The 12,432-nt window shown below is 40.2% G+C and overlaps 3 protein-coding genes across 6 annotated transcripts in view; 2 read left to right on the forward strand and 1 right to left on the reverse strand.

Moving 5' to 3' along the window:
• Window positions 1-270: 270 nt before the first annotated feature.
• Rpl36 (ribosomal protein L36) lies at window positions 271-1,218 on the forward strand. The gene is made up of 4 exons (XM_072019134.1): window positions 271-385; window positions 565-691; window positions 866-1,000; window positions 1,081-1,218. The coding sequence occupies exons 2-4, from the start codon at window positions 566-568 to the stop codon at window positions 1,162-1,164; spliced, it is 345 nt and encodes a 114-aa protein (XP_071875235.1). The 5' UTR covers window positions 271-385; window position 565; the 3' UTR covers window positions 1,165-1,218.
• A 92-nt stretch (window positions 1,219-1,310) lies between these two features.
• LOC139995531 (CDK5RAP1-like protein) lies at window positions 1,311-3,986 on the forward strand. The gene is made up of 7 exons (XM_072019129.1): window positions 1,311-1,947; window positions 2,049-2,282; window positions 2,368-2,575; window positions 2,658-2,978; window positions 3,046-3,367; window positions 3,441-3,590; window positions 3,675-3,986. The coding sequence occupies exons 1-7, from the start codon at window positions 1,602-1,604 to the stop codon at window positions 3,900-3,902; spliced, it is 1,809 nt and encodes a 602-aa protein (XP_071875230.1). The 5' UTR covers window positions 1,311-1,601; the 3' UTR covers window positions 3,903-3,986.
• The window catches only part of Dgo (ankyrin repeat domain containing protein 6 diego), a 139,613-nt gene continuing 131,102 nt past the window's right edge, over window positions 3,922-12,432 (reverse strand). For 2 of the 4 annotated variants that reach the window (XM_072019123.1, XM_072019124.1), the window contains 6 exons: window positions 8,272-8,481; window positions 7,740-7,838; window positions 6,162-7,319; window positions 5,356-5,632; window positions 4,901-5,140; window positions 3,922-4,787 (listed from right to left, as the gene is read on the reverse strand). In XM_072019123.1, the coding sequence (XP_071875224.1) occupies window positions 4,624-4,787; window positions 4,901-5,140; window positions 5,356-5,632; window positions 6,162-7,319; window positions 7,740-7,838; window positions 8,272-8,481 (2,148 nt within the window). In that variant the 3' untranslated portion in view covers window positions 3,922-4,623. The remainder of the gene's footprint in view (window positions 4,788-4,900; window positions 5,141-5,355; window positions 5,633-6,161; window positions 7,320-7,739; window positions 7,839-8,271; window positions 8,482-12,432) is intronic. The other 2 variants (XM_072019125.1, XM_072019126.1) reach the window with 2 other exon arrangements.

Consider the following 12,432-nt stretch of genomic DNA (forward strand, 5'->3'; position numbering starts at 1 on the left):
GACATATATATACATATACGTTATTAAATTATTATAGACTAAAACATACAAAACATAAATATTCTTATAATATCATTTTAAAAAAGATATAATGTTTCAAAAAGAACAAAATATTTCATAGGGAATTTATATCAATTATATAATAAATTTATATTACAAAGTTTAAAATTTTATTATGTATTTGCAGTTGAATTGAACATACGTATAATTAAAATATTTAAAAATTTATCTAGACATATGAAATTTTTGAAGTATAAAAAATTCTGTCGCATACTTGAAAATCAGACAAGATGATTTCATAGCGCATGCGCACAAAAAATCACAAAATATCTTTCATTGAAGACGAGGTTATATTCCTTTTTACCATTGTATTTCTCCCGTGAAGGTTTGTGTCAAATTGAATCTCAAAATATCTATATGATCTTGTGAAATCAATCGTATTTGTATAATAATAAGTATTTTTATAAGTAATTGCAGTGTAATATATATAATATTATTAAGTAATGTTTTATTGTTACGTTTGATGACCTAACCTATAAAAGTCACGGTGTTTTAATATTGTAGGATGACGCCGAGGTACGAATTAGCAGTTGGTCTTAACAGGGGCCATAAAACGACTAAGATTCGTGTGGCAAAGAATAAAAATGAACGGAAAAGGACAGTATGCGTTTTGCCAGCAAGATTAAAAGGGGTTAGTACGCAATAATGATAAACATTCCTGTTTTATGATGATGCTCCTGTACTATATTATTTCTGTTTATATTTCATGATTAAACAATTTATAAAACAAAGAATAATATAAAGTAAAAGTAATTCACTAATTATAAAGATTAGTATTATGTGCTCATAAATCTTCTAATTCTAGAGACAAACCAAACACAGTAAATTTGTTAGAGATTTAATCCGTGAGGTAACTGGACATGCACCATATGAGAAACGTGCTATGGAATTGTTGAAAGTTTCCAAGGATAAGCGTGCCTTAAAATTCTTGAAGAGGAGGGTAAGGATGTCAATAAATTTTGTCACTTCAAGTGTTATATATTCCAAATGAATGTTATATTCTATTCTTTTATTTTACAGTTGGGCACACACATCAGAGCTAAGAGGAAGCGTGAAGAACTTGGAAATATACTTGTCCAGATGAGGAAAGCTGCACATCATTAAATAACACATTAAATTTGTATAATAAATCCACAAAAATATATATATGAAAAATTATTACTTTGTGTTTCATATAGAAAGTATTCCCTTTATATTCTTAAATTTCCTAGACTAATTTATAATATGTTAAATGTTAAATAAAAGCGTAACAATTCAAGTTGAAAGCCACTGATATTCAGACATGTCTAGAGTGTCTTATTGTCAATATGATTCAAACGTAGTTACTATAATAATTCAGAGAAATCAAAGTGACGTGAAAAGCATCTAGTTAACGTTGCTTTTGTAATTAATGTTCAAAAAACTTGACAAACTATAAAATAATTATTTTCCATGAAGATTCCATAAAAGAGTTTTATATTATATAACCTATTTCTAAGTAGGTTATATACATACAGTATTTACGTTATTAGTTCAGTGTCATCCCATATTAAAAATTAATAATGATTGGTACAATTATGTTAAGCTCATTAAAACAAATTAAAGCTTCTAAAACAAATTATACACTAACAATGAAGTGGTTTATTAAAAAACTCGCACGATGTAACAATGTAGGAATTTATAATTTTCAACAATGTCAAACAGTGTATACTAGTTTTACTCGATTGGAAATTGAAAGAAATAGAGAAATTGAAAGAAAATCTTCTGATTTGAAACACTTCAGAGATTTGTCAAAAACTGGACCATCGCTCAAAGATTTCTTGGCATCTAAAATTGAAGTTTCTAGTGAAACTATTAGCGTACCAAATATTCCTTATATACAAAATATTGATGGATCTGATCAAAAGGGTAAATAAAGACAAAATGTTTTAAGTTAGTAATATTAAAAGAAACTGTAAATCTCACGTGCGGCGTTAATTTTTATATTCATCAAATTATATTCCTTTTAGTTTACTTCGAAATTTATGGCTGTCAAATGAATGTAAATGACGCAGAGGTAATCTGGTCTATTCTAAAATCTAATGGTTACAGAAAAGTAAATAATATAACAGAAGCTAATATAATTCTACTAATCACATGTTCCATTAGAGATAATGCAGAACAGAAAGTATGGAACAAGTTAATTAATTTGAATAATACAAGGAAAAAGAATAAAAGTTTTCCTGTGAAAATTGGTTTGTTAGGTATAACTATAACTTTATATTCATGGGTAATATATTTATAATATATTAATATTACGATATTATATATACTATCTTATTGTAATAGGATGTATGGCAGAACGATTAAAGGATAAAATATTAGAAAAGGGTAAACTTGTTGACGTCATAGCTGGACCAGACAGTTACAAGGATTTACCAAGGCTATTGTCCGTACCAGACAATGAAACTGCTATTAATGTTGTTTTGTCATTTGATGAAACATATGCAGATGTTACACCAGTGAGATTAGATCCAAGTTCCACCAGTGCATATGTGTAATCTGTTATCCCTTTTATTGTTCTATAATTTACAATTATTACAACCACCTTTATATGTGTTTTCTTCATATTTTGTTAGCACCATAATGCGTGGTTGCGATAACATGTGCACATACTGTATCGTACCGTTCACAAGAGGAAGGGAAAGATCAAGACCAATCGACAGTATAGTGAAAGAGGTTCAATCTTTATCTGATAACGGTGTAAAGGAAGTGATACTTCTTGGGCAGAATGTAAATAGTTATAGAGATACATCTCAATCGGAATTCTATGTTAATAATTATACAGAAACACATTTAGCAGAAGGTTTCAAAACAGTATATAAAAACAAAAAAGGAGGACGTCGTTTCGCTGAGTTACTAGATGAAGTGTCTCGTATCAATCCAGAGATGAGGATCAGGTACTAAAAATATTTTCACATTTGAAAATAGCTATTGTTATCGAATATCATTATAAATCATTTTCAGATTTACATCGCCTCATCCGAAAGATTTCCCAGATGAAGTTTTACAATTGATAGCGGAAAGGCCGAATATTTGTAAACAAATTCATTTACCTGCTCAAAGCGGTAATTCCGTGGTTTTGGAAAGAATGAGAAGAGGATACACGCGCGAAGCATATATAGATTTGGTGCATCATATACGTGAAATTATTCCCAACATGTGTTTCTCTAGTGACTTTATTACCGGATTTTGTGGAGAAACGGAAGAGGAATTTCAAGATACATTATCATTGATAGAACTAGTGAAATATAATAAAGCCTTTTTTTTCTCTTACAGCATGCGTGAGGTAATACACATTTTATAAAATTCGTGTAGTATATTATATTTGAAAAATGGAAACCTTTTATTATTAATCGTAGAAAACGACTGCACATCGTCGTTACAAGGATGACGTACCACCGAGTGTTAAACAAAATCGGCTCGAAAGAATGATATCAACACATAAAACGGAGGTGGAAAATGTAAATAAATTACAGATTGGACAATTACAGCTTGTGCTTGTAGAGCAAGTAAGATAATTTACAATATTTTTTTAATTCAACTATATCGTAGAATGATAACATATCAGTAAAATACGTAATAATTAATTTTAGGCCAGTAGGCGGTCAAATGAAAATCTTCAAGCAAGGAACGATGGTAACACGCGAATAGTAATTCCCTCCATGACTATACCTACTGGAAAATATTCAAACGACACGAGATCAATAGAAATTGGTGATTACGTTGTTGTAAAAATTGAGGCTGCTAATTCGCATTCATTAACAGGCACGCCTCTGTATCATTCGTCGATAGCAGAATATGCATTTCCGTCTATGTCATAAATAAATGTAGAATATAATATTCGGAGATTTCATTTGTTATTTAATCACGCTTATTGTTCCATAATACATTCAGTTTTTGAACGAGACACGTAGTCTTTAATTACAATCGTACAAAATTAAATCGACGTATTTACTAGTGATATAACAGTATTGTGAATGAAGAAAAAAGCATTTACATAATAAATAGATATAGTTCAATCTATTATTATGGTACACACATGGCGGTTTATAGGTACGTAATCTTTCCTCCTACGAGGATGATATTAATAATTTTTAACAGAACGTTACATACTGATTAAAAAAGAATTATCTATGCTTATTCTACTCAGTTTGTAGAGAATTCTTTAATACTTTATTTTCTCTCATCTTTTCATAATTTCAACAGCACTTGATAAAACTTTTCGCGACAATAAATACGTTCGATTTGCGACAATAAATCTAGACGGAGATTCGGTAAGTTTCAACACGTTACCGTTCAAAGTACGTTTATAAATTATTTACATAACGACAATATTCTATTCTTTGAAACAAGAATCATTTTGTACAAAAGAATCTATTAACAAAATAACCAATTTAAATTTACACGTATCTTCAAAAAAAAAAAAAAAAAAAAAAAATTATATTAACACCTGAGCAGGTATCATCAACTTATACAAAATATCGATGTCTTTGGAAGTACAGAATTCGTTTCCAAATAATACGTTGATCGAAATGATACATGTTAAACAAGACTGGCTGTTCCGATATTAATAACGCAATTATCGGCACCGCGTTCGTAGACCGTAAGATCATGGTTCCTCGGTTGTTCTAACAGTGCAGCCAGTTGTTCTCCACTGGAGAATGCGTTTGGTGAGGTCGGAAGAATTACGTCGCACTCTAATTGACCTAAAAGAGCAAATAACAGAACAAGTTATAAGAAATAGAGTAAAAAATAAAATGTAAAAAAGTATAACAAGATATGTAATATATTAAAATGACACGATGGTTAATATCTTTACCTGATAACGAAGGTGAAGCACCTTTGCTAGAACCGTACATGCGAGTGCTATATCCAGAATCATTATGCGCGTCATGCAAAGGCGGTGTCGGGCTATAAACCGCATTACGGGACCTATATGGCATTCTGGCGATACTGTCGTAATGCACGTGCTCTGATATCACTCCTTTTCCAGAAATTCCGCCGCTTAATGCTTCCGGTTGCTCGTCCTCGTCTCCCTCGCTACTCTCGCTGTCATTGCCTACATTTCAACATGATAAATTACTATAAAAACGATTTATCGCTATCGTCGACTAACTTATTGTCGACAAATTTATTCGTCAAATCGGTCACATACATAGAAATGTTATAGACAAAGATAACAAAAATTGAGTTTAACTAGTTTCTTAAGGACTTTAGAAAAAATTCGTCAAAGTGTTTGCTATCGATTGAAAGTGCATGGTAAAGTAGCTTCACCTTCGCCACGCCAGCTGTTTCCTACACCACCTTGTGGTTGGACTCTTTGATTTTGAGAACACTGACTGTGCTCTGGACTGGTGGGTTCGCTGCTTCCGGAACGCGGGCCCCTCCAACCGTTATGCATGCCAGGTACTTGTTGAAATCGCTTAATCATCTCGTGCACGCTGCGTCGCCCCGAAGATTTCCACTCGTTCGACGCGTCCTCGTTCTTTCGCGTCGCGCTACTTTCGTCCTGGCACGAATTTATGCCGTGATCTCGAGATGAAAGATCCTGCTGACAGTTTCTTAGTTTAAAACAAGCGTATAAGTACGAAGATATCGCTTACAGAGGCTATAAAAAAATATTTGCACACTAACGTACGTAACAGTACCGTCGTACCGAATCCAAACATTTCATACCACGAAGATGAAACGTAGAATCTGATAAAAACCACTTGGAAATAAGCGCGCGTGTGCCAATACTTTTCGTAGCCGTTGATCGAACGTTACATAAAGGCATTGGTTACGTTACATCACCAATCCGCTTTATTACCATTTTATCTTCCATCTTACCACGTTCATAATCTGAACGACTCGATGAAAAAAGAAGGTAGATAAAACAATTAGCTGTGCCTGTAATACATACATCGCGCCGTTAAAATTCTCAGAAAGAATCTAAACACTAGAGGGATCGATCCTATCTTCTGGTCGTAAACGGGACCCATGTACCATCCGCAACGTGTCATTAGAGTCTTGCAGCTTAATCAACACCTTCGTGAACGCTTAGCGTAGCTAATAAAAAGAACCACCGGTTACACACTCACGCGTTGCTGATGGACCTGTTGTCTGGATCCGATCGACGGCGAAGAGGCGGCGCCTAGCGGCGAGCTACGATCCTGTTTGATTACGCCGTCGAAGGTTTCGTTCAATCTGGCAGGCACGTCGAGTACCCTCAGCGTTGACCTCGAGACACCAGAACCGGACGGTAGGTCCCTCATGGACTTGCTGAGTCGCGGTATAGCAGGAATATCAAGATCGTCGAGGCTACCTCGATGAATCGGTGTCTCTCCCGGGATCTCGAAGCTTCTATCGTGAGGTCTGTCGTCCAGCAGATCCTCCAGAGACCTGGCACGAGCAGGTGGGAACTGTTGATCGTTGTTGAACGTGGCTTTAGCCGGTCTTTCGCTGTGTCTTCCCTTTCCACCTCTCGAAAGACGTTGCTGAAGATGCATGTGCCTCTCGTCGCACCTAGACCTTTCCGCCGCCACGCATCTCGTCAATTCCGAGATTTGCCCTCTGGTCCTCCTCTCCAAATTCGCCACCTTCAAGTCCAATCTCTCGTGCGCCTGATCTATATGAGCCTTCAACTCAGCCTTGTCCCTCTCCAATTTGGCCTCCATGTGCCTGAAGAACGGGGCACAGTAGCACGTGTATCCCACTCCCACCGGACCCTTTCTGATGTTTCCAGCCAGGTCCAAATAGTACTGTTCGCCACGGCCTAGTGGATCCGGTGGCAGGGAATCCAAACGCGGCTGAGGAAACGCTTCCGGATCGGGATAGTAGTGGCAACCGTACGGTGACCACTGTCTGCCCATCACGGCCTTCTCGAAGTGCACCTTGTTCTGCTTGGCGGACGATTTGTGCTTCTTTTTCTCCTTCTTCGTGCAACTATCCCTGCTGCCGCTGGTCCCACTACCGGTCTTCTCTCGCTTCTTCTCGTTCTTGCTGCTGCTCTTCCCGTCGACCTTGTCCAGAGTCGCCGGCGTACTCTCCTCCTCGCGACTCTTGCTCCGCGTTCTGCTCTTGCTTCGCGCTTTACCGATTATCTCCAATATCTCTTGCAGGTTCTTGCGCCTGGCGATGTCCTTCGCGGTCTCCCCCTGCTTGTTCCGCAGGCTACGGTCGCAGCCAGCCTCCAGCAGGATCCTCGTCAGCTTCCGACGTCCCATGGCCGCCGCGATGTGCAGCGCCGTGTCGCCGTTCTGCGTTTAGAAACGATCGTTAGTCCTCGCACAAGCCGTCTCTTACCATGGGCATGGGGTTTTTACTCGTGTTTTAGTCGCTTTATCGGCGGATGCTTCTCTCAGATACCAGAGACTCGCACGATCGATGCGCGCAGATACGACGATGATCGTTCGACACAGACTTTTCTTTTTCGTGTTTCTCGGATGGACTTTGATCGTGGAATATCCAAGTGGGAAGGGGCAGATAGAGATCTATGGGATAAGAAGGGTATCGCGCCAAAGCTTGACCTTGGGTATTTATAAAATTAAAGAAGATTCTAGAAACAATGGAAGAGTACGGGAGGAAAGTACGACCACGCGTACAACCTCCTCGCTTTAGGCTACGCGAGAAAAGAGAAACTTAGAACGACGTGGCAAGCGTTTCAAATTGTTACTTACTTTATTCTGATCCGATACTCGACAAAGCGCAGAGATCAAAATCCTCGTCACTCCGGCGTGTCCGTACCTGGCAGACGTATGCAACGGTGTGTCTCCGTACTGAAAAATCGCAAGTCTGTTAAAATCACCTACAAGTTTCGCTACACTCGCTCTGACAGACTTCCAAAATCGAACAACGTTTTTAACAAACGCGTACAATGATTTTTTGCTGTTTCCCACGAGTACACTCGTCGTAGCTTACTCTTCGCGACACGTTTTAGGCACGCGCTTTTCAAACAAGTCTCAACTGGCTAAAAACCTAACTATCTCATATTCCATTCAATTCAATTCCCCTATATTAAACGATCGAACTTTTTTTTAATCAACCACCTCACCAATTAATTCCCGTGCGCGAAAGGAAACACGACGAAAGCGTATTTGAAGGCGCGTTAAAGTTAGCGAACTTGGAAAGGCCGAAAGGAGGAGGTACACGTACGGAAGCAAGCAAGCAACGAAGAGGAAACAAAGGGAAGAAATCGAAGCTGTTACTCACGTTGTTTTGAAGGTCGGGATTGCATCCGGCCAGCAGGAGTTCGCGGCAGCTTTGGTTGTGGCCATTTTGGCAGGCGAGGTGGAGCGGCGCGAATCCAGCCAGATTTCTCGCGTGTAGAGGTGCTCGTTGGGTGCCAAGGGCCTTCGCCAGGGCGGCAACCGTCCTGCTGTATCCGCGCCACGACGCCTCGTGCAACGCTGAATTTCCATGCTGAAACACGCGTCGATCGATTGACGAAGTCGAACGAAATACGAACGTGGCTCGAAGACGATACCGATCGATCAAAGCTTGTCCGCGCTTGTCGGTGGGACTGGATCAACAGGACGAGGGGATACGAGCCGGGAAAAGGGAAAAAGAAGCAAAGGATTATTTACTGTTGATATAGACAGGCGCGGCGGTCTCTTCGTCGTATCGGATACGAAATCGGGCAAAACGACGACAGATCGTTAATCACCGTTTCAACTGTGTTCCTCACCGATTCGTAGCTATCTGTCCGACCACTGGTAATGACGATTAATTGATTTACTTTGCCGAGAAACGCTGGAACCGACGGTCGGAGCTTGACGAAGCTCGGGTGCAACGCATACATCGTATCTTCTTCTTATTTATTCTACCAGAGATATATCCCGGCATAATTTATTCGCAGTCGTTTAGCTCTGTTTTCGACGTATCGATAATGCGCGACTGGTTCGGTGAATCACGATTTGCCAGCGATTTAAGGGCGTCGATTTTTAGGAGTATCGCGAACACAAGTTCACGGACAACGATGAATTTATGAAACGTCGAACCGATCGATTCGCCTTAACGCGATGCTCGATCGAATCTTAACGATCAATTACACGACAGCGTAGGAAAACCAGTATCGATGGAAACTTTGTTTTTAGAAGAAACAGAATTCGATAACGCAATTGAATCGGAAGAATCGCGTATAAAATATCGCGTTGACCGTGGATGGTTTGAGCTAACGACTCGATTTACAGGTCCAGTTATTTCCTTACAAGCTTCGAAGGATCGGCACATACTTTACAACCTGGTCATTTCCCTTCGCCGTTCCACTGTATTCCGAGCGATAAAACTATATTTGCAGGCTGGTAAACATGTCAATCGCGGAGTTAAAGCGTGTAGGAACGCGTAAACGTTCAGAAGGGAAAACCAGCTAAATGGAGACGTGAAATCTCGAACGTGGCTCGAGCAATCCGGCCAAGTTTATCGTGGGCGGTTCCCTTCAGGGTGGGTAGTGTCGCGCGCTGCGTCACAAAATGCCTATTCAATTTAGATCAGCTCTGTACGCGCTACGTTCCGTTCGCCACTCGTTCGGATAAACGTCCAAGATATGCCATTTTGCGAATTCGCGTATCGAAACGCGGTGCTGTGTCGCATCGTTTCCCCCATCTTTAAACGATGCGTTAAAATCTATAGCGAAGAATATTGTAAAAAAAAAAAAAAAAAAAAAATAATCACGCGACAAGAAAGCCACCGATCGCGTAACTGTATTTTACAGTCTTCTGATCCTGCGTTTTACACTCTTTTTAGTAGCAGTTTGCTCTCGAGCGTATTTTATATTTGGTAATCTTTGGACCGAAGGATCGAGATCGAAATTCGAGTTCAAATTAGATTTCGTCGAATCGAGTGTCATAATCCGTGTTACGAATGGCTCGATATTATGGCAAGGACGTAAATGAATATCGTTAGTGGTTGATGAGAAAATTAAACGCGGCTGTCTTCTTCAATTTAATGGCAGACGTTATAGCTCGGCTTTAATTCTACTTTCATCTGAAACGAGAAGATCGAAATCTATAAAATAAACAGGATGGTCTGAACGAAGAAGAAGAATGAAAAAATTGGAACATTCAAGGGCTTTCTTTTCTCTGTATGGAAAATTAATTCGAACGAATCTGAGAATAGATCCGTCGTCTCTCTTTCTGGCTCGTTAAAACGAGATAACGAATTTAATTTCATCGGCGCGATACGAAAATTATATAGCTTTATCGAGATACACTTTCGTCGCTGTATATTTAATCATTTACGCTCGATAACTTTGATATAAACGCTAAATGTTTCTCTTCCGACCCTTTGCGATAGCACGCGACTCGCCAGTTACCGTACCCGTTTCCCACTACTTCTCGTTTTATCATTGTTCCGTTGCTTCGCCATCGTGCAATCAATTTATAGCAGTCATTAGCCCTTGGTACCTTCATTAGAATGAAAAACTGCAATCTATCGTAACTTTTTTTCTCATTAGCCAAGCAAAATCTTGTTAGGTAGAGTTGAAGATACGTAAGAAAATCGAAAGAAAAGACTCTAGTCGTTATTTTCCCTCCACGCGAAAAGAGGAAAAATCTGCAAAAACTACGCAACCTTAACGGTTATCCTACGAAATAAAAATATCTTCACCGTTTCGAGAAAGACATTAACGTAAGTAATCTTGCTACGGACCGTATTTTTTTATCAGAAAACCTATGTATGTGTAATTTGCTTCTAATTCCGATATACGTACGTACGTAGAAACGAAATGGCCTATAACTACGTTGTTAAATTCTTTGCGCGAAACTCGCGCGGCGTGCACACCTCGCGATATTCCCGGCCTCGATTTTCTGCTTTTGCACGGACAATTTGCCGCTGGTGTCCCGCGGCGAAACACCCAGCCCACGTATCGGTTTCACGCAGTGACGTCAATGATCGCAACACAGCCGTCTCGCCATCACGTTTTTCCCGTCGTTTCCACGAAAACGAGAGAAAGAAATTTCCGCGAGGTCTTCGAGGATGAATCTCACGCGTCGACCAACGACCGTTTCTCGTGCTTGTTCGCCCCTTGCTGGGTTAAAGTTGAACCTTCTGATACCATATTTACCGATGACTGGCTCGCACGCGATGCGTTCGCGTGTACTTCGCGGTAAGCGATTTAGAGAAACGGAGGAGGCTGCGGGTAAAAGTCGCAAAGAGAACGATGGCACGTTAATCGACAGGTAACTGTACGCGGCTATTATCGTAAAAATATTGGAATTAACTTGTTAAATGGTCAAGGGATACTCTCACGGCAGGTACAGACGTAGCACATTGGCAAATACAAATATCACTTGGTAATTTCGAAATTTCAGCCATTGGAATTTACAAATACGCGTTGCTCTTCCTTCTAAACAAATTGAATCGTACAGCCGATTCGAAACGAGTTGGAAAAATACAATTACGAAAAAGAAGGAAGGAAGGAAGGAAAATAGCAACACTATCCGTACGAAACACGAAGCTATAACACGGTAGCGAGACAGCTCGCTACCGTGAAACACCGACGAGAATTCGCCGATAACCGTACAGCTAATACCAACTACGGACAGGAGTTCGTTAAATGCATCAGGTTCTAAATCACTACGACAGAAGACAGCGCGTACGCGAACGTCTCTGTTCACCGATGGATATGTACACTTAGCGCGGCTTCCTCATTCACGTCATCTCACAATCGTATTCAATCGTACACAGCGAACGATACTCGAGGAAAATGAATTTCCTCCTGTTTTCGTCGGAAGAAACAGCACCGAGCTACGTGATAATAATAGCCGGTGGTTGCCACCATAGCTTCGTATGATTTATTATATATTTATCCAGGCTATTGAACCCTCTCGCAGACAATTTCTCTGTGCTCCCTAGCCAGTCCGGTGTCTTCTTCTTGCTTTCGCTGTTCTAGGCCTTCGCGTTGACCCTGAAAGGCGCGATCACGACGCGCCTCGTCGGCCAAGCCAACGTCGATAGCTATATACCTGGTGGACAACGACGCTAGCAGGATGGGTCAAGCGTGGCCTTTCGAGGCGACTGCTCCAAGGGTCATCACGATGCTATCGCTCAACCGGAGGAAGAGAACGTTGTTCGTCGAAGCGCGTGGACGTACGTGCACGCTCACGGACCTCCGGAGGACTCGGAAGTCGCCGCCAGAACCGCCATGCATCATCCCATTTTTTCCTCTCGCCGATCGTACCTCGATGCATTGTCTTCTGTTCGCGTCAGGGTGGTTCTCAAGGAGAATCGAGGGTTCGTTAGTTCGGGGTGGATCGGCGAGTTTCTCGTCAGAGAAAGAAGTAAGTGGATTTTGTTAGTTGGGCGGCTCTTGTAGATTCGGACTAATTAGATTGCCACAATTGTTTCTTCAGAAGCATCGGAATAGCTTTTTTT

This window comes from Bombus fervidus, chromosome 16 (genome assembly GCF_041682495.2).
Source record: "Bombus fervidus isolate BK054 chromosome 16, iyBomFerv1, whole genome shotgun sequence".
NCBI classification, from domain to species: domain Eukaryota; kingdom Metazoa; phylum Arthropoda; class Insecta; order Hymenoptera; family Apidae; genus Bombus; species Bombus fervidus.